Here is a 26486-nt window from a genome sequence, read left to right on the forward strand (position 1 = left end):
GCAACTGCACTTGAACAATAACAAAAATGATACAAATGGAACTGTGCATTATTCAGTGAGTGCCCTCTGGAGATTTCGCATTGGTTGTCATGTCACTTTTTTTCCCCCCTCTTAAAACATGAGTCAGTCTCCATCCTACCAGAGAGACACTGCCTCTGCATCTCCTGAGAGTCCTACAGAAGGTGACTTCTCTCCTCGACAGATTTATGACAACCTGAAGAGCCTGGAGGAGCAGGAGACATGTGACGACTGGAAAGATCCCATTGTTAATATCGTACCTGACAACTACTCCAGCTCTTCTTTGAACGCTCAAATCTGTGTTCCGCTGGCGACAAATGACCTTGGAAAACTATTTGCTGGCATGCTTCCACAAGAACAAGTGATAAAGAGAAGTAAGTTAGTTGAGTGGGATATGAAAAAACAAAGCATGACAACTGTTCACAGTAAGGATACATTAATATAACATATTCTCTTTTCTATCTAGGCCAGTGGACAGAATCCAGTTGTTCAAGTACACCATCTACAGAACAGAAAATGTAAGAATCTGTGATTTACAGTATAGCCTTATTGATATATAATAATTTTCATGTAACATAATTCAGTGAATCTGTTTAATAGCCATGCCATCCACCTATTGCAGTATAATATATACTTGTAGTTGTTTGTAGTTACTTGAAACAGTAGTATATAGGATTTATTGGCATCTGCAGTGAGATTGAAGATTGCAAGCAACTGAACAACACTCCCCTCGCCCCTCCCTTCCTGTCCAGGTGTGCAGGAGAACTAACAATGGCCTTGAGGCAACATAAAAAAGCCTGTAAAAACAAATCTAGAGCCAGTCATTGGTTTGTCCAATCTTGGCTATACACTTGACGTATGATGGTGCATCATGACATGCTCCTCGAAAGAGGACATGCCCTCAGTGTAGATATCAAGGGTGATCATACAAACATTATCATGAGCAGTTTATTCTATTTCTGCCTATACACTCCTCCTAAACCCTATACACTGCTCCTTTAACATGCTGTAAAATTTGTCAGAAACAAGTTTGCAATGCTTGGCACTTTGGCCCACGCTGGTCTTTGACCATTTAATGACACTGCTGGTCAAGGTGGTCAAAGTGGTTAAAAAGCTTTATATCCTGCAAAAAAAAGCCATTAAAACACTGCCACTGCGTCTGATTTATGTGGAGCGCTCAGTATAGCCACTATTCGGCGCTGGCATAGTGGTAATGAATGCAGTTTCATTTGAAAACATGGATGGCTGGGTTTAATACAGTTGGCAGTCACCACCTCGAGTCTGAAGGGGAAAAAAGGTGGCTGAAAATGTGAATGTTATTCAGTCTCAAAGAACTGAGGAGAAAAATAACAGTAAACTCAGCTTGGAGTGTAAATATTCTGTAATCTGAGCAATGGCCATTACCTTTTAAGACAATTTGGTTTGTTTATGGCTATATCAATAACCACTTAACAATATTCTTTATATAAATATTGCAATTACTGACCATATTAGCTTCCTAACAACTTAAGGGGTTTACTGTACAGTATCAGCTTTGGTCTTGTTAACTTTTCAAGTAGAAGTTTATTCATAACCCTATAATAATGATAATTAAGCAACAAGCTAGTCAACTATTATAATGGAGAGAAAAATATATTACCGTATGAGGAGTTAAAGGACAGCAAAAAAAGAGTGACTAGATGCTCCATGTCTGCAAGCATATTATCCAAAACAACTTTACGAGGCAGTAATATGTCAGAGTTATGTCTTCTTTTTCTTTTTTTTTAGCTTGTTAAGGGGTTCCTCTGTCCCCAAGAGACCAAACAGTCAATTAATACGAACACTAAGATGAATAGAGTTGTTCTGGCAAAGCTGTAATAGCTGTAATTCTTTGTCTCCTGTCTCTGTGTCCCGAGCAGTCCAGTCGCACCAGAGTTCATGGAGGTTCACGAGCTGGTTGGAAGATTCATTACTTTGGTGAGCTCTCAGACCCAGACAGATTGCGAGTGGGTGGAGCGTAGCCCCTTTTTCAGCTGTCAAAGTAAGCTATGTTATCAGTTTGAGTGCAAAAGGGTCACCTGTTCCTGCCCCCGTCTTGCCTCTCGTGACTTAGACATCTGTCAAACTCCTAATTATTTGACTCTTGTGCAGTTCAAAAGGAAATTGAAGATCCCCAGTTCCTGCAGGCAGAGGTAGGTGAGCATGGACACAGCCTCTGATTGTTCAGCAGGATCCTGCATGAGACAGAAAAAAAGATACATGGTTATGTCAAGTCCTTTTCATTTCTATAACCAAACCCAGTAGAATCAGTATGCTGCAGAGCAGTAAAGCCTTTTGTCAAAGAAGTTATACATATACAGTAGGTTATACATTATGTATCTTACACCCACAAAAAAGAGTGCAAATTTTGGATTCCTGTATTCACATCAGGAGACAGAGGAAGAAAAGATGCCAGAGAAGAAGTATGATATACCCCGTGTGTCTCTTCCTCGTCTCATAGCATACAGGCCAGAGCCAAAACAAACCCCTTGTGATCAAAAGGTACCATCAATTTAGTGCAGTATCTCTTTATTACCCATAGTGCCTGGAAATGGCAGTGGTGGCCTATTTCATTTTCACACAGTAATAGCAGCGTGTGGAGGCTATAATATCAGAGGTGGCGAGGTGATTGTGAATCTGTTCTTTGCTGCACGGCAGGTTCCAGAGGTTGAATCTGAACCGTTTGTGCGTCAAGCTCGCTGTGACTACTGCCTGCAGCTCTCTCAGCTCTCTCAGTTCTTCACATACGTTGAACTGCTGGAAAATGGAACCAACTTTGAGGTGAGCGCAGCTCGTTTACCTCCGACAAGAAAATTGAAAACAAATTTATTAGCAATAATGGCTGTTCAGATAACCTTTCCAAGAAGACAGAAATGTCTCCACTTTAGGGGGGTTGAGAGGAGAAACAGAAAACAGAACAGAAATGCATAATGTGTTGAGATTTTTCTGTTATTCAGCTCTTTTGTTGCGAGCGAGCAAAACAAATGAGAGAGCTTATCCTGGGAGAGGTAAGAAATCTGGCACAGAGGGAGCCTGAAAGAAAAATTGATGTCAACCCTCCTGCACCCTTCATGAGTGGAAAGAGGAAGAAAGCTGCTGGAGAGCAAGCGAGGAGAAGGTGAGCAAGATGCTTTCCTTCTCGCAAAACTTTCAAAAAACTTCATATGCATTGATTTTCACATGTTGGTAAGACAGCTCAGGCAATATACACACAACTGATTGCACTGTAATGAAACCAGCACCATTTCTTTTCATGTTGTGAAAATATAAGGTGGCACCAGGGTCTGATTCTCAACATGCCCTTCAAGTTTTTGGCACATATTGCAATTTTTTGAGAAAATAACAATGTGTTTTGAAATGTAGGGTGAGGACGAGAACAGACAGCAGTAAGTAAGGCCCTAGGCTAGCACAATTAATACAAATGAAGATATAAAGTGCACTGTCTTTCATGTTTCTCATTGATAAAATGTCAGTAAACTCTCCTCTGTCTGCTCAGACCATATTGGGATCAAGCAAAACCCCAGCCTGACAGAAAATATTCCCTTCATCAGCAATACGCCTATTATCCCTATGGGCATGTTTACATCTGGTGAGCTAAAGGTAAGTTCTCGGCTGTTAGGGCTACGTATAGGACAAAAATGGCATCAGTATAAATAAATAGATGCCAAAAAATAAATAAAAAATTAAAGACATACAAACAAAATAAAAACAACAGGGAAAACTACTTCACGGTTTGTTCAGAGTTACATGGCAACAGTGGAAAAGGCAATGCTCCTGTGTACCAGTCAAGGCGGTAGTAGTGGATCCAATCTGGATATAGACCAAAGAAAGATCACCTACCTAATTAACATATGGAGACAGAATAAATGAAGAAATACATTGATGAATCTTGAAATGCACAAATAAGTACAGAAATCAATCAATCAATCAATGTTAAAATACAGAAATAGCATTTTTCTTATCACCATTTTGCATTCATTTATGTATTTAATTATCCATTTAAGTCTACATTTATTTTTATATTATATGTCATTCTTTGTGCTTCAAAATAACTTTGAACTATTTTGTGTCACAGATTAAGGAAGTCCACATGAAGTTCTACAAAAATGGGAAATGTTTTCTCACCTTGTACCCAGATGGAACGGGCACCGTCTTGTATCCTTTTAAGCTGCGCACAGAGCGGAGGATCAAGGACTGGGTCATAGCACTAATGAGAGGGTCCGCATTTGTTCCCTTTGATGAAAGGTTTGCACAGTGTTAATTATACTTAATAGAAAAAGTTATCCTTCTGGGAATGCAGCCATTATATCCTCTGCAGAAGCTGCTGACTTTACTTACATCATCTTGGAGGACAAGGACACAGAAGCCGGCATCAAAGCCATCCTAACAAATAAAGGCCACTCAACATGCCACCATCCCACTGGAGAGATATGGTAATTGTTCCTCTATAGTAACCATTATAACTACAACGGTTAATAAATGTTATAACAAATTTAACAAGTTTCATTTAAACAAGGCCTTAAAGGAATAGTCCAGGGGAATATGTTTACTGAGTATCTGAGATAGGTTACAAGCTTGATACAACTCTCATGCCTTAATGTATTGGTAAATATAATAGGCAGTTAGCTTAGCTTAGCATAAAAACTGAACACAAGGGGAAGCGACTAGCCTACCAGTGTTTCAAGGTAGCAAAATGTATCCTCATTAGTGTCTCTGTAGTTTACTAACTAACCAATAAATATGAGAATGCATTTAATTCTTCATTAAAAATTGAATAAGCCCATTTGCCGCAAATGTCTATTACATAGCCTTCCATGCTTTAATTAAATGGGTCAATTAGAAATATAGATGTTATTAGATTTCAGAACCCTTTTTTTCCTTTTTTGTATTAAATGGTTAAGAACTTTGAAGGTTCCTAGAATACATTTAACCAGTTGCATCCACAATCTTTGTGTGTCTGAAGGTTCAATAAGACCCCTAGTGGAGGTCTGCTCTTCGATGAGACAGGAGATGTGAGGAGGCACTGGAAATGGTTTTATTTTGACCCACATCTTCGTAGCCTTCCCTTCAAGCCTCTCACCCTTGCCCTGGGCCCACACATCAGTGTCCGCGTGCACTCACTGGAGAACATGCACATTGTCTTTTCACATCAGGAAAACCATGTGCGCTTCAATGTGGGGTCAAAGGTTAAGGTAGGAAATAATAACTGCGCTATAAATTGTGCACGCAGTGATTTACTGTTAAGTGTTTCTCGTTGTCTTCTTTACCTGTGCATACAGGAGTGTACATGTAGAGTACATGCAATAAATTTTACATGCAGGGAAAAAAGAACAGATTTGAAACGGGACGTGTTTTTCTTTTAATGCAGCCCATTTGTCCAGAGAGCCATGACAAGCCTGGGCAAGACGATCTGCAGCAATATATCCAAATGAAGAGCTCAGAGATTTACTCTCTGCTTGGCCAGATGCAGACCTGCATGTCTCACCCATCTGCAAATCTACACAACATTAAGCCACATAACCGTTTCATTGCCCAGACTCAGCAGCTTAGCAGGGTAATGAAAAGGGAGAAATCACCCAAAAAAGATAGAGGCCCATGTAAATTAAGAGAGAAATAAAGAATTGGTAAATGCTGATATCATTTATGGCAGTGTTAATGCTTATTGTTTTAAATCCCCCGTCTGGGAATTATTCACAGTTTGCCTGTAAAAGGGCTGTTTTTTTTTGTTTGTTTTTTACAGGAAAAGATGGAATAGTGAGTCAATTGAAATCCAGCAGGAGATAGTAAAGGGGGGAAAAAACCTAGGAATAAAACCCAGCTTGTTTGGATTTTGTTTTGTTTTTTTGGAAAAGGGCAGCACACCGTAGTCTTGGATGTTGACTGAAACACATGCGAAATGCAATTAATACTTGTCCTCTCGCTGGGAACAAGACCTTCAACATTTTCAGAGACTAAGATAGATAATATTTCCAGCTGATTATATTTTGCAGCAAGTTATTGTCCCTAATAGAAAAGCTTGCACAGATATAAATTGTGTTTTATAAGATAACAAAAAGGCAACAGTCAACAGGAAAACACAAAGATTTCAATATATACAGTAAACCCCATTCCCTCTCTCCATTATCCATCATATCCCTTCTCTCATCCTCCAATAACATCACGTGCCTTTATCTTCCCAGTGGAAACCAGTTTCCCCATCCTACCTAACAAGGGATTACCTGGCATATATATGAAATCCAGTAGCTGATAAACACCAAACAGTAGCAATATAACTGCTCCTCTGTTGTCAAATCCTTTCCCTGAACTTACTATTGGCAAAAAGCAAAGCTTAATTTGGGTCCCTTGAGAAAAATGGCAGAAGATCAAGTTGGATTTCTTACTTGGATGCTCAGATCCAGAATATCATTTCTAATTTATGTGGGAAGCAAATGTGTCTTTGCAAAGGCTAAATAGCATGCATTAGAGGCACAAAGCTTACCAACAAGCAAATGTAGATAACGGGTTGTTCATGCCAAAATTCTGAATGCTCAACTTTGCTTAAAAGTATTTCTTTTTCAATATGTTTCTTCAATGACACAATCATCCCATGACCTTTTCAGTCTGGCAAAGGCTTAGAGCTTTTATCTCATTATTTAATAGACATGGCAGAAGAAGTCAATGCTGTAAAAGAACTAAAAGCTGCAAAGCTTATACAAACATTTTTGTGGGAAACACTATAAGCAGAATGAGTTGCCAGGACTTTTTTGATAAAATAAGCACATTAGCAACATCCCTTATAAAGCAGATCCCATGGGCTCATTCACCATGTTGCAAAAGTTATTCACAGTACATACAGTTGAAGAGAAAGCTAGAAGATTTAGAAGGATCAATCCTGATCTTCATTTCAATTTATTTCTAATTTACTTGTAGCTGATGGCCACATTTTTATAATCTTCTATGCAGTTTAGTCTTCTACTGTAATAATGTATTCCCATTATCCAGTAACTATATATGGCACACTGGAAGAGTCTTAATTAGTGTTATTCCCAGACCTCTAAATTATTGAGCGCATACGGTCAATGACTGTGGGTATAGTTGATTTACACGTACATACATGTACACTTGAGATTACAGTATTTGAAGATGGTAGGGACACGCTACTGAGATAAGAATCTCACACTTCTCTAATAAGCGTAATTAAGGACAGTATTAGCAGAGAAAATTGCACAAGGTTTTTGGTATGCACATTACTACCTAATATACCATCACAATTTCATTTTGCGATGTGACACAACAAAGCCAAATTAGGGGCAGGTGATATACTGAATATAATCAATGTATTTCAGCTCGTTCCATATCGCACACCGGTAATTGCTTAAAGATGTTGATCTCCTTCTCACAATCAAAGACACAGGATGTTGCTTATTTCTTCCCAACCTCACATGAAGCAGTAAAGAAGCTGTTCTGACCATATAGATACAGATATCTATGGTTCTGACTGTGCATTTATGAAGATTTCAATACGTTGGTATATTGAATAAAAATATCAAAATATGACTTACAGATTATGTAGTCAGAGTCATAAAGACCCAACATGGGTCCCTGCAACAGATTGTCAGGCTGACACAAAGCAATGATCTCAACATCATGGAGCCAGTCTGGTATCAGAGATGAGCTAAATCCACATTACTGTGGCAAGTTGAAAACCTATTGAAAACCTATACTGTGAGGGCGTTTGTGATTAGATCAGACGTCCCGGTGGTCGACCAGGAAGGATGCATGGAAAGGACAGAATAATTCATGTTCTGTTTTTTTTATAATAAGTAAATTACAACAATTAACTGATATGTTGTTAGGGCTGCAATAATTAGTTACTGTGCAGGCAATCACTATTTTCTGTTTATCATTTTTGGTCACATTGCCACTCTGTCCTCTGCTCCATGGGAGGTGGAGGCTGCACTCGGTACACAATGACATACACACATTTAGACACATGGAGCAAACAGCAGTGCAAAGAGGCTGCAGTGGGCATGGAACCAGGTGAAGTAAAGATAAGTGAGGATTACTTGAGTGCAGCCTTAATGGCTTGAACAACCAAAGTGAATGGCAGCGGTGAGAAGAAAAGCAACCGAATAAAAGGAGGTGGACACTGAAGAACCTCAGCACAGTTTCTTTCTCCCATTCCTGTCAATGTGTCTACCATAGAAACTGTTGCTTGTTCTGCGGTTGCTATGATACACTAGCATCGAAAAAACATGCTGTTTTTATTCAACCATTGTGTATCCGCATACAAAATTGTTTTCCTTTTCATTTGCGGTTTCTCAGCTCACCTCTTGTTTGACAATTGAGTCACCAGGCGAATCAACCGAGATGGACTCGAAAATCCAGAACTTGCAAACAAACATACAGTAGGTTAGAAAATAAATGACAGAGACTTTAGTCACAGGATTAGGGAGTCTAAACACTGCAAATAAGACAGCCAAGACAGACAATAACCATTTACCAAATTTACTCACTTTTAAAAGAGGGAAACAAAAACACAAGAATGGTATTTATGCATCTGTATCTTGCAATAAACATGTCTGTTAAATCATCAAATTAAATCTGCACGTCATAGGTAGCAGACACTGCATATGTGTGAGCTCAATAAACTAATAATGAATAATTGCTTCCAGTGTAATCTCAAATGAATACCTGACACTCCATGCATTTGACAGGTGGGTTGAGTCAGCGCTGGTACATAGTCTGACCTGAGACATGAGGAGCAGTGGAGTCAAAGTACAGCCTCTTCATGTTTCCTGCTAATTATGAATCTCCAACCTTGACTGGGAGATGATTGTGAATGCCTGTGATAATTAATATCCTTATTATTTTCATTTGGGCACCATGAATACCCAAGCCAAGAAGTGCCAAGAGGCAAAAGACATAAAGAAAGAATTGGGGTTGACATCAGAGCAGGTGAGCATCTTGAGTCTGAGTGTATACAATGGAGGTTTACAGCAATAAACTGATAATAAGGTATTCAAGCTTCTTTATAAATTGGATTGAGGAAATGTTTTTGGCAAAGCAAAACAGACACTAAAAGCAGGAGAGGTTTCTCTGACTGGATGTTTTATGTTAATAAACTAAGATTTGAAATGCACTTTGTAGCAAAACCTTAGAGAAACGGTGAATGGATGCAGTTAAATACTGCGCATCAGGTCATTCTGTGTGTTTTAGAGATAATTTTACCGTTGCAAAGAGAAAAACCGAATGCGACTTTTCGTAGCCTTGTCTATCCTTGTCACACTGTAAGTTTTATCATGTGAAAGATGATATGACATGGTATCCAGAGACGTGAAGTTCCAAGGTTTTGATTTATTCATGAAGCACTAGCTAAAGACCTCAAAGAATTTAATAAATTATGAAGTGTCTTTGTTTTTTTCCCCCCCTCAGAGCGTTCCTAAAAACATGAAGTCTGACTTGGAGATATCCCCTAGATATTGAAGTGTTGGAATTGCTCACCAAGGTAACTCCCTAAACTCCTGCCGCCTGCCAAGGAGAAACTGACGAGTCTTTATAACTAATCAGGACAAGCTATGGAGGAAAATGACACTTTTTAACTGCTCCTATTCCACATCCTGTATGAATACAAATTTATGAAGGGAGCATGCAATTAGTGTACGTTTGGGTATTATCAAAACCTGTCCATCAACGCTGCCTGCTTGTTTTCATGTAGCTACGTTGGTCCAACAAATAATGGCCTTGCTTGACACAGATGTATTTTGAAGGTTTATTTTCTCCTCCTCTCTTTCTCTCTTTAGATCCCAAAATCAAAAGACACTGTGAAAAATACCAGAAAATGAAAATATAACGCTTAAAATGTCTCTCTGTCATGTGTGTCAAATCCATCACCTGCCCATATAAGCAAGCTCAACATCATAAGTTTGTGTGCATCAAGAATCAGGCCCGACCATATTAGCAAAACAAATTAAATCAGATACAACTGCAGAAAACAAATAAATATAGCAAATATGACAAGTCAAATATAATTGTGTATAATTGTGTTTGCCTCTCAAACCATTTTTGGAGCCATATATCTTTCCACTGCATAGTGGTTCTGCTCCATTGCTCTGAACGACAATGCTGCAGTCATAACCTCAATTTACGTAACTCCTGTCATGTGACTTGTTACTTTCCAAAATAAAACAAAGCCTCACGAGTGACATTTAATATTCCAACCAAACTTCAATCATTATTATATATTTATCATTACACAATATGAAATACACATCTTAATGAAACCCATGAACAGCTACAGACAGTGCTTTGTAATACCTCACCTTAGTGTTTCTTTTTGAAAAAGAATAAGAACTAAAAGAAGGAAAGGAAGAGGACAGACATAAAATGTCTATTCGATAACATTACAGTGCACTCAAACAAGTGACGTGCTCAGTTTAAATCAGAACTGAAAAAAAAACTAAAGTGTGATTTTGGTCATTCTCTGTGTCAGCGTGTGCAGTTTGGAGCTGGGGTGATAATGAAAGCATAGGAGGAAGGACTAGTGAAATGTGAGCATATGTGGATATTTAATATGGAAATTGAAATGCCACCAAATTTATAGCATTTAAATATTTTACAACAAAGGGCATCTAGCTGAATTCATGTGGTCTGAATTTCCCTGTCTGACATTTCCAGGTGATAATTTCTACAAGGGCAATTTTAGTCACAGTAGCAGTGAGGCTCAGGGAGCAGCAGGGCTGGTTGAGTGTCCAGACTGAACGGACATTCATGGTCCCAAGAGGATCAGTCTGATCGACTCTGACTTTTCCTCTAATGCCACCATGAGGTTGACATTTGTGGCTCAGGGTGAAATATCTTGACAACTATTGAATGGCTTGTCATTAAATGTGTGTGGAGTAGGCAAATCATTATGACTTTGCAGATGTCCTCACTCACCTATTCATTTGTCCCATATTTTCGTTCAAGACCAAATATCAACAAAACCAATGGCATTCCCATCAGCCCCAGCTGTATATTATGTGCTGTGCTGATTAGCTCAGCTGATCTGACTCAGTGTTAGCATTGTCACCCAATTACTTTCACTGATATGAACATTTATTTGTACTATGTGAATACTCTGATTGTATTTGATCTATGTAAAGTAAAATGTTCCAATGTTATCAATTCATGTTTAAAGCATTTTACAGCAAGGCAATTGTTTGCTTCTGTTTTAAAATATGAATATATAATAAACTGAAAATGTACCTACAATCCAAATTCTTAATGTTATAGTTTCTACATTTTTACTAGACCTGTTTTCTCTCTTTTTGAGGCAGGTTGTTCTGCTGCGAGAGGGCATGGAAGGGTGCAGCGGCTTCCACTATAAAAAGAATGACTGACAGGGACCCGGCGGTGAAAAAAAAAGAAAAGATCAAAGGTCAGGATTGCTCTTGTCCATTGCTGGCTTCAGGAATCAGAAAAAAGCTCAAAACGTCAGATCGCTAAAGCAGGTTATACACACACAGCACTGACTGATGTCTCATGCAGATTATACTGCATTGCACTTATCTCTCCATTTGTTTCATTCATGTCATGATGACACCTCTAACTACACTAACAACAGAGCACCTGTTTGCTACGCATTGTAACACACTCTTAAATAATGCCTGATAGCCAAGGGAGGAAGCTTAGTGCTACAGAAACCGTGGATTCTCAAAACACACTCTCTTTCAGTGGGAAAAATAAAAATGCTGGACTGAAGGTTTTGTCATTACGTTCAAAACACAACTGCTTTTCACAGTCAAGGCTGAGGAATCCACAATCATACGTCCATTGGATGTCCTTCATTCAACAAAGGGTGAAGCCACTTGTCAAACATTACGACACTGGTCAAATATTTAACGTGATTTTCCCAGTTGGAACAGGAGCGTGTGTCATGTACTTGACAGTGAATCTAACTGGCATTTTACTGACCTGATAGCATAAATACTTAATGCTTGATTGTTCTGTTTAAAAACTGTCCATCAGGAAGGGTTCGCTATTCTTGTCTCTGCTGAGTCAGCTGATCGGTCTTGTGTGGTCTTCATGGGAAGACAAAAGGCAGATTTTCCTTCAAGCAGTTTCCCCCAACCAGGACAGACTACCTGTTATCACAACACAATAGCAGCAATTTGGTATGACTGAGTGTTTAATCATTCCTAATATTTCAATTTTGCAGTGTAAATGTAACTGACATAAAATCAGCATATTAATTAAATCATTAAATCAGCGGCTCTCTGTAGAAGCATTTAGAGTTTGGTTTATTTTAATTATTCAGATAAATGGCAGCAGACAAAAACTGTCTGGTGAGAGACAATGAAAAGCCCCGAGGGAGCTGCTGCTGAAAAGCTGTTTCTCTTTATTAGGGTGAATGTGACTCTGTGGGGAGGCGCCCACTGCAGTGACACAGGAGATTTGAGGAAGCAGCGGAGCTGGCTGGACAATAAGGATCATGTCTATGCTCGGCCCTGCCGTCCACTCTGCCTGACACCGAGCCTTAACCTCAACATCCGCATCAAATCCCGAGAGAATATGTGCATCACTTTCACCTCTGGCAATCACGCGTCACAGCTTAATGTCAGGGCAAGAGCGAAAGTGAGTTAATGTGGCTTGGCAATAGTACAAATACAAAAGAAATGAAGAGAAGATCCAGTTTAAGGCCAAATCACAGATTCTCGCTTAACTGTCATAGCTAAATCAAGGCAAAGGTCTAACGCTGCCGGGGCCTGACGCGTTACAGCCGCATCTGCAGCAGAGGAGTGCAGAGATCAATGTCCTGCTCCAGAACATCCAGTCCCTCATCACCTATCAAAAGACTGTCAGTCCACAGAAGGTCAAGCCCCAGCAAAGCCTCATCTCACAGATGGAAAAGATGGCGGTTGCCAATGAAACAGCAACAGTCTGCCAAGAAGACCCCCTAAAGCTGATGATGTCCTTGAATGGCAGTTTCTCATTTATGTGAAATGACTTCTAATCACTGAATTTGAATTCAATGACAAATGTGGTGTTGTTGTTTTTCTTTTTTTTTTAAACAAAACCAAAGAAGATCATTAACCTTTTTTTAATCAGAATGTTCATAAATAGTTCAACTGTACAGACCATTTTACATGGGACACACCAAAGCAAATGTTACATGACAGGTGCCCTGTTACCTTTGTTATTCTGTGAGGACCGCGGGGAAAGATATCACTCAATCTTATATAGTGCAAAATTGCCAAGGTCAATGGCCCATGGTCCATTTTGCCGGAGTAAAAGCACATTAGTTCGTATCAACCTAGTTATAAAAAGGAAAAAGTATAAAACATAAGATTTTGTCGTCTTTTGTACATATTTGCAAGGGAATAACAAAAACATTCACACAGAGAAGATGGGAGAATTTTTAGGAAAACATCTGGCAGAGATAGAACAGCTGTAGGGATTTTTGCTATGATCAGAGGGGAAAACCTGTTGGACCTGTCAGACCATCCTGTAGCACTTCAGGTCATTTGTGTAACTGTGTTACAAAGACTGTTACTATTTAAAATAAATGAATAAAATATTTTGCAGCATTTTAATCTTGTTATCCTTCCAAAGCCATCAAGGGAATCCAGGCATCTGAATGCAAGCCCCTCTTTACTGGCCATTAGCTACCTGGCTAATGAGAACCCCTTTAGTGCTTTTTATTTTTCCCTAAACCAAAGCGTCCTTGTCTGAACACTTGGATAATTTGACCCGTCCCACCCTCGCGTAGTGTGCAAATTATGTTCATTCACAATAATTTGGTGTTAAAAAGATATGCAACTGTGATCCAAACCCACCCGACGTGAAAACAGCCCTGACCACGACGCCTTTAACTTCAGTCAAACAAAGTGATTAGCTCGGTACCAAAAACAACACCCTCCACTTCCCAGTGTGTTACAGACTTCAAGATGAATACCTGAACCTCTCAATAGCTGCAGCTGTTCCAGCCTCTGTCTGAGAATCTTTGGCCTTGTGCAGGATTTTTGTTTCCTTTTCTTTCGTTTTCATTTATTTTAATTTTGCCGTCAGTCCAGCGTTCCTGTTCCGGCTTGCAGCTCAGGTGCACTTCCCTGGTTCTGACTCCTGGTCATGGCTGGACTTGAAGCATCCCATCGCTATCCGGGGGGTGTTCACCAGCGTTGCCGCTCCAAACCGGCACATTACTTATTCACAGACAGCAGTAGATTAATCTGAAAGAGAGGGCATGAAAAGTGCTCACTGAGACTTAGCTGGCATACATTATCTATCATTTCTCCACTGAAGTTGGTCTCAGCAGTTTTGGATGTTGCCGCAGTATTACTGAAACCATCGGGTTGCTTTCGGGCTGTGCTAATCCCACAGTAACATACCTGCTCCATAGACGGACATGCGATGATTTGAAGGTCCTCTCCACTGTATTCCTCCTGAAGCAAGGCGAGCAGTCTTTGGAATACCTGCTGGATGTTATTCTGTAGGAAAAAAAAAACATCCTATTACTGAGTGCTGGAGGGAAATTAATACTACATTTCCATCTGGCCTACATCCCCCCCCCCACTTTCTACTTTCCATTTCAACAGCAAAATTTTGTTTCCATCCCTAATTCAACTTCACCTGGCACCTTGATGATCGGTACACATGGAGGACTAAGATTTGTCAATTAGGGCTCCATCATGCTGACAAATTTGTAGCTAAAGGCACAATCTTTGAGCAAGAGCTTTACCCCAGGAGGAGAATTCACAAACAGAATTATTGTCTATATTTTTTTCCCCCAAAAAAACTGACTGACAGGCTTTTTACTACACAGACTTAACACTCACTAATGAATAAATGCATGTCATGAATGATTTCTGATGCTGCGAGAAGTTTGTTTACATGGTACAATCAACAAACACCCCAGTGTAAGAAAAGCTTTCATTTCAATGTCTATAAGGACAGAAGCATAAATTGCTTTTCTATCATTGAGTTCAGCTCTTCAGTGAAATGAATGACTTCTAATTCTTTTTTTTTTTTTTATTACTGGTGGACCTTTGAGTGAGACAAAGGGATACCTGCTTGGCAAATACTGTATGAAACTTGCAAAGAAACTGACTCATGCAACACATGCTACACCCTAGCGTCTCTGCCACCCACCCGGACAGGCTTGAAAAGGATGAACTCCGTGTCTCTATTGGCTAAGTACAAGGACATGCTCTGTAAAGTGCTTGGCAGCTTGCTCTTCATCACACGGTAGGTAGCCATCACTATATCGTTGATCTTTGCTGAGAAGAGGGGAAAAAAACAGTACTAGGTTAAAAAAAACACTGGCCTCTAGCACACGCTTTATAAGTTTTGATGAATTACAGTGTGATGCTTGTGGCGTTTCCTGAGACAAATCTTACCTGGCTGAGCCCAAGGTTGCTGAGACAGGCTGTAGGAGGGACCACCTTGAATTGCCATAGTTTTAAGAGCTGCTACCTGAGTGCAGACACAGTCAAAACAAAACATTACAATTTGAGAAAAAGACTTCATTTGTGCTAGTTGTTATATTCACTGCAAAAAAAGCACAAGATACTGTGATGCCACCTGAGCCAATTCCATTCACTATTAGACTGCACAAAGAGCAGAGCTGACATGAACAGTGGTAGCAGACTGCGAGAGGTGGGTAGAAAAAAAAGACACACGATACAATCTTTCAGCAGGATCACTGTACACAGAGCCCGGAACAATATAAACCATCAAAACCCATACAGATGTATACAGACACAAATGGATAGCAGCAGAAGTAGATATCCTGGATGACAGTCAGCCATTCTGCCCTCAGTTAAAGACTGAGACCTTTACTGATCAGTAAACAAGCAAATTGCTTTTTAAAGTTTAAAGGGTTTCAAAGGTATAACTGAAAAAGCAAAAGTAAGGACAAACCATCACTGCCTGGGGCTAAGTCTGCCTTCACTCTTAACAGTTACCTTGGTGAGAAACTCCTCAAGGTTCCCCACAAAGATCTGAGTCTGCTGCTGGATGAACTGTTCACAGCTGAACTTCAGGTGCCTGTCCACATCCTTCTTCGAGTCAATGTAGTGCTCCTTTATCTCTGGTGTTCCCTGAGGGCCGGAGAGAAAAGGCAGTTTGGCACTATCAAATGGCGTTTCCCTTAGGCAGGGTGCTATCAAAGTATATAAAGTGTATGGTCTGTTCAATAAAAAAAATAAAAAATAAAAAAAAAGGAGAAAAAACACTACCTCCAACAGGAATTCAAGTATGGCGTTGTGACTGTTAAGTCGGAAGAATTTGGGAACAGCCTTAGGGTTCAGGATTTTGAAGGCAGCATCTGAACACAAAGCAGAGAGATTAAATCTGGGCTGATGTAGAATTAGAGTGCCCTCTAGTGCTGCAAATTTAAAATGACCTTGACTGAGACGGGGGTGATAGGCGGAGTGAATCTGCCCTGTGAGCCGTCGGTTAATGTACATTATGGTGTTGGATTACACTGTAATTTCCACATTAATTGTTGCCACTGGTGCATGTTATAGGCACAAGTTGCTTAATGAGCATGAGAATGTAATGACTGGCTTTGTGGAGCTGAACACCAATGTTCCCCTCCACCTCTAATTATCTTACCTCGCGTTTTCTTCAGGTCCAGTGAGATTTCCTTGATGGCGAAGTCGGTGTGAAATGGGGCAATCTGTTCACGCATTATCAGCAGGTGCTTGATCAGGAAAAGTTGCCCATCTATTTGTGTCTACAGAAAGTGATAGCACACTGTTAAATCCACACTGCAGGCTGCCAAAACAAAAGGGCATCTGCTGACTATCCGGGCTACAGAGAGTATAAAAAGCACAGGCTCAGGGATGATAAGAGAATATGTCTAATTAATAACTGCTGATTATCCATAGCTGGAAAGGGACATATTACGGTGACACGGAATAAAAGGCTGCTGAAACCATTTACTGCTCAGCTAGTGACTAAAACATTGGAAAAAGACATCATCAACATGGGGTGGGAACATCTCCTCTGAGATTGATGCTGCTGCTTTAATTTGAAGTGTTAGGTTGAAACGCGCCAGTTAGCACAGATATTGACAGCAAATTTGAAGGCGAGAGAAGCCGATAAATAAAGGATGGTCTGCTGAACACTCTGTAGGGCATAATAAAGCACCTATTAAAATAAACTTTCAATGACATCCCAGCTGGTTTAGTTAAGGATCCTGTAGCCTGAAGGAATTTGAATAAAACAGTACACATTTTATCTAGGCGGGAATTGATCTTATTTACTATGTAAAAAGAAATGTACTCAACCGGCTATTTTGATCATAATGACAATGGAAATGTTCAGTGAAGTAACCCCCCAGAAAACACACACACACACACCAACCTTGTTTTTAAGGATGATATCAGAAGCTTTAAGAAGGGACTGGATGCAGGCAGATAAGGCTTCTTGAGATAAACCCTGGAAGACTGCTCTCTGGAAAAAGACCAAGTCACAGTGAGAAACGCATGAATAAGAAATGCAAAAGTTGGAAAGAATATATACACAACACTCCCCGCTAGGTTTTAGAGTAGAGGGACTAAAGCAGTGATTAATAGAAATTGAAGACTTACATCTATACATCTATAGAGCTTGGACAGACAAACCAGCGTTCGTCTGACAGTAGGGTACCACATGCCGTGCAGATCAGCAGGAGAGATAGATGTCTGGAGGCGTGATGCTTCGACATTCCCTGTATTCATTGTACAAAAGAAAGAGAAGCCATAAGGCAAACGACAACAACACCAAAAGTTGCACAAAAAAGAAGCAAGTGTCACAATCTGGAAACACAGACCAGCAGTACTGTTTCTTCTACCATCAGGATCCTCAAGCTGTACATCTGAAAACATTGACTCTTGTGACATCTGCTTCATCTGCTCCTCCTTCAAGCTCTGAGCAATTCTCTATTGATGACAGGACAGCGAAGGCAAGAGAAGGTAGACAGAAAGTGTTAGATACTAGATACTAGGCTACGTTGCTCCATTTTGCTTTAGCAGGGAGCCTTCAGGTAATTTGTAAATAAACAGAGGATAAAATTCAAGTCTCAGAATGAGTCTGTAGACAGGCAGATAGGGAGATAAACATCTGAAGAAATATAAAATGAATCAGGGCAGATGTAACACAGATGAGCTGTCAAATATAGGTTAAGATTCAAAAGGCATATTTAACATGTGCAGATATCCTCAAGTCAAAATAGCTTCCTTAAATTTGCATAACTCAACTTCAAATATACAGACTGTTCAGGCAGCTGTAGATAGACAGAATTTAATTAAACTAGCTGAAAAATAGTTTGATGATAGACAAAAAGACAGATAAACATCTAAGGAACTGTCAGAGCATATGTCTGCACTATCAGGTAGATTTGATACTGAGAAAATAGTTTACGTCAGTTCATTTCAGTTCATTTTTTTAACATAGGCCGAGACTCAAAGATAAATTTAACATGTGCAGACATTTGCAAAGCCAAAGACCTTCAAAGTTTGGACTTGTACATAATTCTAATTACGGTAACACATTACGACTTTTCAAGGAGCAGGAGAAAAATACAACACAGGTATATCACAGGTGGGGGAACACACTACTTCACTTTCCCTTTGCCACATTTAGCAACAAAAAAAAACATATTTTAATGGGATGTGATGGCAATGAACACAAGAAAAGAATTAATCAAATTCTTGGAAATAAATATAGTCATTTATCCAGCAGAGAAGCCAATCAATAACTGTTTGCAGCTTCTATGGGGTGATGATTTGTTGTTGTCTTCTGCTGTATTTAAATTGCTGGTCAGGCATTACCGGTATTCTGAAAACCATTACTCGATCCAAACATTTCTCAACATAAAACAAACTAAAGAATTGATCAATAAATGAATAAATATGACCAATGCATTAATAACAAATGATGAAAAGACTTGCTTTCATGCATGTTTTGTGAGGCTGTTGGAGAAGCAGCTGAAGGGACAACAACTACTGGGTGTTTTGTTTCTGGAGATATCAAGGAGAGCCGATATCGCTTTGAGCATGCGGGACCCACCTCCATCATCTCCAATTTCTCCGGATAGGCCAGATCCCCCGGAGCGGGGTTGTACCCCATGATATCAGTCTGGATGTAAATGTGAGTCCTGTAGACCAGCCTCTCCTGGACATCCTCCAGCATCTGCTTTACAACTGCATCAAAGGCTCCCAGCTGAGCAGCTGCACGAAGGCAAACAGAGGTCAACTCACAGTTCAACTTTCAGTTCAAGCTTTGCTTTCGACTCCAAGACTTTGTTGTGAATAGATTTTTTTTTGTCCTGTAGGGTCTGTATAAACCTGAACAGTATGTGGGATACATACAATTTGTTGGATATGATGGACTTCAAATCAGTGTGGGTGACTGAGGACTGAATGCAAATATATTGTAGCATGAAACCATCCAAACTTCCAAGTTTTAACAGCTATCATGTTCCCTTGTTTCTTTTGTGTATATTTTCACTGGGGGTTGTCTTTTCAGACACAAACAAATCAAAGTGGGCTCAACTTCAATAAATAGACTGTAATTTTAGATTAACTTCAGGATCATAACAATGTGTTTTTCATTTAATTACATCTAGTACTAATTTCACTTATGAGAGAATAAGTCCATGTTTTGTTGGATTAGAAAAGTTATGTTTTTGTTGGCGAATTAAGGCAGAAATTTGAATAGTAATTGGTCATTTTTGCTTAAAGCCTGCAGCTACAATATCATTAAATACACTATTTCTCGCTTGGCAGAATTAAGCATTGAGGAGGACACAAGGGATGTCGTTTTCAGTATTCTGTTTTTCAGTTATTTGCAGATCATTAAATTTGGAAAGTATTTGGTCTTTCTCTAGTTTTGTAAAATAATGCCAATTTCAGGCAAAACACTCACAACAAATTCCATTTCAAACATAATTTTGTTGCACAACAGAAGCGGGAAAAAACAAGAAGGTTATCCAAAATTATACGTGGTTACAGCTGTGGCGAGTCCCAACAACTCCAGCACAGCTGCACCCTGGTGACTCAATTCTAACCCCCCCCATGTGGCATATGAGAAGCCTTCAGGAAAACAAAAACTGTAACCTACCATTGTTATGAACATGGTCTTCCAGCATCTCATTCTTGAGAATGCTGCAGAGCTCGGACAGAGTCTCCAGGTGGATGATGTGGATGATTAAAGGCCGGAGGACATCATACAGGGACAGACATAACTTCTCTAGCAGTTCGCTGGTGAGAGATTTAAAAAAAGCTTTTCATTGCTGAGAAAAGGTTAAATCTACACTTTCTGTTCAGGTTTTGTCAAGTTCGGGGGGAAAAGGTCATGGCAAAAAAAGGCTGAAATATTTTTTGCTCTTTAATAATAAAACGCATTTCCTTCCCAAACTGTGCAAATGAGTAGTTCCATGGCTAAACAGATCAAGCTGAAATGGCTATTATGTGCCGAGATCGCCGCGCCTTAGTCAAACACATACAAGACAAAAGCTCTGTGTGTGCTCAGGGATCATGTTACCAATAAGGAAGGTGCTACTCACTCGAGTTTTGGAGTAGGTTTAGAGAAGAACTCGTTGTACAGCTGGTGTTCATCCTGGCAAACGTGAACCATAAAGGCACAGCCACTGCGAACCTGTACAAACACACATCATAATCACCCACCGCAGTGCCTCCAAATACTTTGCCTCCGCTTCAAACGGGCAAACATTTCCCCTTCGCATAAATGATGCAGGCACCCATTACAGCAACCTCACAACCTTTCAAGTTACATTAAAAGAGAGAAGAGAGAAAGTGAGAGAGAGAGAAAAAAATGCCGCACAGGTAGTGTGGCTGTTTTGACATTTCATTGCGTAAAATTCCTCCCTTTATTTATAGCACCCCCATCAAGCCAATTAGTGAAGTGTTAGAAATGTCACAGCAGCGACAGACATAGTCCATCCAGGTGCCATAATCTGACCTGCTTTGTCTGAAGTATCACATCAGAATAACCATTTTGACATTAATTAGGTCACTTAAATGTTCTGACATGCAGCACAATAACTCACAGCTTTACAGATGAGCTATGACTGAGGGTGGACTAACAACACCAAGCCCCTACGCGGCAATACACATGTGAACAAAACAACGGCAAGCTTCAGATGCCTGCTGTGTGCAATCTCAGGGTTATGCTCATTTATCATGTGCACAGCTTTGTGCCTGCACCAAACACTCCAATAAATTTCCCAGAGGGTCCATACTGGGCATTCTTTGCAAACCCAAATGTCATTTTACAATTTCTAAAGGCCAGTCCCGGCTTTGAAGCACTCATAACCTACCAGAGCACAGTGGTCTTTGCTGTTCTGGTTGGTGAGGTCAGTAATGGTGGATGTGATGCTGGGACTCAGGAGTTGCTCTCTCTGCTCAAGGTAGCACTGGTGGATTTCATCCAGGAGCTGGTGGTATCTGCACGCATCAATAGAAGGCAGGATGAGTTAAAGGGATAGTTCACCCAAAATTCAAATTTCACTCATTATCTACTCACCCTCATGTCGACTAAGGGCTGGGAGAATTTTCAGAGTCCTCCGTGCCTTCTCTGAGTTACGCGCAGCAGTATTTGTCCATAATGGTTGTGAATGGTGCTCACTTTTCTTAGTCCAAAAAGACACACCAAAAAACATCCAAATACCCCCATACTGCTGGTCTGTAATGTCCCTCTTGTATTGAAGCCCTGACATGAAAAAGTGTTCCGCCGGTCAGTGCAAATCTGGAAGAGCAGTGAACTGAGACACTGGGAGCTTCCGCTACAAACAAGCTTAAAATATAGACTTATTCAATTTTTTTCCGAAACAATTTCTCATGTCGGGGCTTCAATAAAAGAGGGACATTACAGACGAGCAGTATGGAGGTATTTGGATGTTTTTTGGTGTGTCTTTTTGGACAAAGAAAAGTGAGCACCATTCACAACCGTCATATGGACAAATACTGCGGCGCGGACCCCCCCTGTAACTCCGAGAAGGCACAGAGGACTCTGAAAATTCTCCCAGCCCTTAGTCGACATGAGGGTGAGTAGATAATGAGTGAAATATGAATTTTGGGTGAACTATCCCTTTAATTTGGCACCAAGAACGGCAGGGAAAAAAGAAATTGAGCGAGAACGCTATACTGTGTTAGTTGAAATGCCAATACTCACTCAGGTATCTTTTCTGCTCGTTGTTCAATCTGTTCAATCAGGGACTGAAAGAAAAAAAAAATCAATAAAAATGTACTTTTTATTACAGAAAATGATGTGCTGCATAAAATCAGCCTGTTGTAGATATATACTCACTCTAACTTTAGGTGCAGCCGCCCTAAACTTTACATAATAGAGTGTGAAGGCATTGTCGACGTTGGTCAAGCCCATTGGATCCTGTGGTTGCAAGAAGAAAAAGAAATTAAGTACCGTACTGATAATAAACAAGGCACTTACAGTGTCAATGGAAACGAGTGACTTTTCCTTACCCTTTTTGTTAACTGGCTGGTAAGATTCTGCATAGTGTTTACAATGTGGATCTTCATGAAGTGCATAGCTTTGGAAAGACATTGCTTAAACTTGGCCAGATAAACTGGATAGTCCTTGAAATTTGGCTGTAATCAACAGAAATACACAAAACATACAGGTTTACTGTAAGTGTGATCACATGAAATTTTCTAACATTTCTGACGTTGTAACAGATCGACATTATATTGTCAAGATCTTGATATTTTCACATTGGATAGAAATGTGTGTATAAAACACAATAATTAAAAAAAGAATGTGTGCTAATCCTGACAACACTTGGTCTAACGTCAAATTATTATCTACTCTGGTAATAAAATAAGATTTGCACAGCCAAGTGCAGCAAAAGCTACTTACATGTGAAGAGACATATTCAATGCAATCATCCAATTTCGACAGCATTGGTATAAACCCTTCACTATTTACAGACAAGGTTGGGGAGTTCAGTTTCTGCAAAACCAAGGAGAAAAGGTTAAGTTGAAGTAACTCATGACAAAAACACCTCGGATTTTCCAAATCGTGGTCTTTCTGATGAAAATATTTCTTCTTTTTGTTTCAAATCACCACTGCCACAGAGGGTGCAGTCCAGATTTTGCGACTATATTTCAAATATTTGTAAAGTGAAATCAATTCTATGTCATATTCAAAGCATACAATGTGATTAGACTCTTTAGAATAGACATATAGCAGACATCCAAGTCCTTTAGAATAAACCCTATAATCTGGGACATAGCAGCTGATTACTAAAGATAACTGGACTTATACATAATTAAGCAATTAACTGACACATCATTTACAGCGTATGCATTTAGTTAATAAATGCTGACAAAAAGAAATCCAGCCTACCGTGTTGATGTTTTCTAACTCATTAAAATATGACAGTTTCTGCTGTATGCTCTCTGCCAGGTCAACAAGCTCCGACTGCAAAGAGAGAGAACAACAAACCACAGCTGACATAATAAGGCATGGCAGTTTAATTCAGTGCAGTTCAACTTCCTCGGATTGGTAAAGTCTACAGACATCTGTGAGCATGAGCAGCTACCTGCAGGAGCAGGCAAAATTCAAGAAAAAAAGGTTATGTCAATAAAAGGGAGAATAAATAAATGAGAAATACGGATAAATACACCACAGAGAGAATGAAGAGCAGCCTGCAGAGTGCTTGGTAGACATTTCATTTTCAGACATGCTTTTATCTGCATCATGATGTTCTGAACTAGAAAGTGCAGTTTTTCCAGTCATGTCCAATAATTCCTGCAGGTCTTACCACAGTCATTTTTAGACAATTTCCAGACTCAGAACAGTTTAGACCGTGCAGGTATTAAAGCTTAGACTACAGTTTCTGTGTTTGGATGCAGTCATGTTTGAAAATACTAAATATTCTGTCTTTTCCTGGACTGGGAAATACATTATATTACAAATCAAAGATTTTCCACTCCAAGTCTTAGCAATATCAATAAAGCTGGGTGGGTGTAAAGACCAAAACAGCAGCAGTGTTCTTACCTGTTCTTTTAGGAGCTGTTCACAGGCTTCATGCAGGGTTCCAGTCTTATTGGAGACAAACAGGTACTGTTTCTGAAGGGAGTCTAAGTGCTCCAGAGCCTCGCTGACATCTTTCAGAATAGCATCGCACTGTTCTTGGTAACAGTTCAGATCATCTCTGGTTTTCCTGAAGGGAAAGCAGACATATCATCTGTCTGGTTTGACAAAACCATGCAGTGAAGTTACGTGGGAGAATGCTTAGCAGTTTCATTACAATTTCACACTGAACACAGTGTTCCCTATGGGCTGAAACTTTAAGCAGCTGTCAATGGCAGAACACCTGCTGTGATATCATTACTACTCTCTAAAGGGGTATGTTACCATGTTGTTACCATGTCTGTTAAAGTACTGAACTGATTAACACTGAATTTGGCGGAGGGATGGGACATTAAATAATAATAATAATAATGATAATAACGTTTATATAGCACCTTACAACATCCGGAATGATGAACAAAGTGCTTTACTAACAGATACAAAGAGAAAAAGAACACAGAAATGATAAAATACACGACAAATGATGACAAATGACAAGTGTCACTGGATATTAAAAGCCTTTCTAAATAAGTGAGTTATAAGATTAGACTTGAAGAGTGCCAGGTCATTAATAAAATGTAATTCGGGGGGTAAGGAGTTCCACAATTTCGGGGCCGCTATCGAAAAAGCACTGTTTAAAATTTCAGAAAGGCACCAGGAAACATTGGATGGGGAAATATACTGGTAACGATCTGGTTTAACAGGGAGCTCCAGAAATCTTTTTCAATCACTTCAATCAATCTCAATTTCATTATCAAGAAGCAATGTATAGATCATGGTGTAAAAATGAATGACATTAATGATCTACTCCTGCATGTGACAGACTGTCACCAGTCTACTGGGAGCTATTTTAATTCTGCCGTAAATTCAAGAGGTAAAGTTTATCATTTACAGAACAAGATAGCAACATATTTCTGCTTTACACTTAGCCTAATGCTAGAGTCCCAACTTGAAGAAACAACTTCTAAGATTAGTTTAGATCCATCCCATCTGCAATGACCTATTGTTTCAGGCACATGGCTGTTGTGTGTTTGTGTCTAAAGTTTATTATGTCCAGACTCTACCTGACAATTCACAAAACAAATCTGAGATGTGGGCAGTGATTCAGATGATAGAACCGGAGGTGTCACTATTGCATATAATAACATCATAATCTAGGATGAAGCACTTTAAAATGTATGTACCTGTATTTTGAACTCTCATCCTGGTCCATGTTTGATTGTAACTTGGCAAACCAGGAAAAAAACTGCAACACAGAACACATGCAGATTGTTGTGGTGGTACAGCAAACCTCACTAGCTAGTAGCTACAGCTGTGTTTATTTATCACAAAGTCACCTGCTGTGCAGTCTCTATCCTGTCATTCTCCATATCAAGCATCTGGAAGCCCTTGAGCAGCACGTCCTCTGTTGAGGCGGGGACCGTCGCTGTGAAAGGGGACTGCAAAGACCGGGACGAGAGGCTGCACAAGTCCTCAATGGGAAGCTGCAAAACAAAACAGAGCTGCTGGTTCCTGAACACACTCACCAAGCTTGAACGTACAGCTAGCATGGTAGTAGCTTGACGTGACGGAGCAAGAGTGCAAGCCCACTGGTTTGCCTTCAAATTATCATTCCGACGTAAATATCTTGTTGGCATGAGAAACAGGTGAATAAAGTCCACGCAGGGGCAGTTTGGTGGTTTAGTTTACCTCCCTTGCGTACGGAATTTAAAATTAGCAACCCTGTTAGCTTGCTAGCTGGCTCGGGAGTCACAGCTCACCTCTGAGGGCACAGACAGCGTTTCTGCTGCGGCTCGGATGTCCAGCACAGAGTCCATTTGTTTCTCCGTGAGAGGGGCCATGGCATCGGTGCGGCGATCCCATAACGACAGTTTCTCCCGGGTGTCTTTATCCGTCAAGTCCAGGAGAGACTGCTCTGTGGACGCCATCGTTGCTTTGGACAGCGGCAACGTCAGCAGCAACGCGCAGGTACTTCCTGTCCCGGGGAGTAGGGGCGGGGCTTCGTGAGGAGGCAGGCTGAGGCTGACCCTGGTTCAGTTTGACACCACAGTGCAAAAACAACTGACTTCACTGCAGTATAAAACTATAAAAATGAGGAATAAACATTTTGTTCCCTTAAACAAAATGTAATAATGTTCAAGGTAAATTTTTGCATTCAAAATCCTATAAAAGTGCATAATAAAATATACTCAGTCAAAAGGAAAAGCCCTCTTACATATAGCAAAGTGGCCCCTATGGCTGATATACATCCATGTAATTAATGAGATTGCTAATGCTGATGCAACAGCATGTAAGCAGCACTTTACTGCTCTAGCTGCTCCTAGTGGAGCTATTTCTCCTACTTCACGCACTGGTTGTTAGTTTAGCTCAGTGGTGTCAGGTATCAGGGC

At 40.0% G+C, this 26486-nt stretch overlaps 1 protein-coding gene across 1 annotated transcript; it reads right to left on the reverse strand.

Annotated features, from left to right (window-relative positions):
* Positions 1 to 13164: 13164 nt before the first annotated feature.
* Positions 13165 to 26030, reverse strand: cog3 (component of oligomeric golgi complex 3). Its single transcript, XM_083996196.1, has 23 exons — positions 25857 to 26030; positions 25434 to 25580; positions 25281 to 25342; positions 24022 to 24187; positions 23368 to 23442; positions 22879 to 22971; positions 22485 to 22610; positions 22312 to 22392; positions 22177 to 22220; positions 21323 to 21449; positions 20549 to 20640; positions 20104 to 20243; positions 19051 to 19211; positions 17813 to 17921; positions 17592 to 17710; positions 17365 to 17454; positions 16612 to 16732; positions 16233 to 16321; positions 15960 to 16094; positions 15393 to 15468; positions 15145 to 15272; positions 14385 to 14483; positions 13165 to 14225 (listed from the first exon to the last, which is right to left on the reverse strand). Exons 1-23 carry the CDS (start codon positions 26022 to 26024, stop codon positions 14196 to 14198), a joined length of 2478 nt encoding a protein of 825 aa, XP_083852322.1. The 5' UTR covers positions 26025 to 26030; the 3' UTR covers positions 13165 to 14195.
* Between the last annotated feature and the right edge of the window lie 456 nt (positions 26031 to 26486).

This window comes from Trachurus trachurus (genome assembly GCF_905171665.1).
Source record: "Trachurus trachurus genome assembly, chromosome: 21".
In the NCBI taxonomy this organism is placed as follows: domain Eukaryota; kingdom Metazoa; phylum Chordata; class Actinopteri; order Carangiformes; family Carangidae; genus Trachurus; species Trachurus trachurus.

What these genes read in the sequence shown, in the direction of transcription:
- cog3 (XM_083996196.1), bottom strand. Translation starts at nt 26,024, where the DNA reads ATGGCGTCCACAGAGCAGTCTCTCCTGGACTTGACGGATAAAGACACC. An exon ending in CCAGCCAGTTAACAAAAAGG is followed by an intron (nt 22,393 to 22,484) that starts GTAAGGAAAAGT and finishes TTGCAACCACAG; the next exon opens with GATCCAATGGGCTTGACCAA. An exon ending in TAGAAGAAACAGTACTGCTG is followed by an intron (nt 17,711 to 17,812) that starts GTCTGTGTTTCC and finishes CAATGAATACAG; the next exon opens with GGAATGTCGAAGCATCACGC.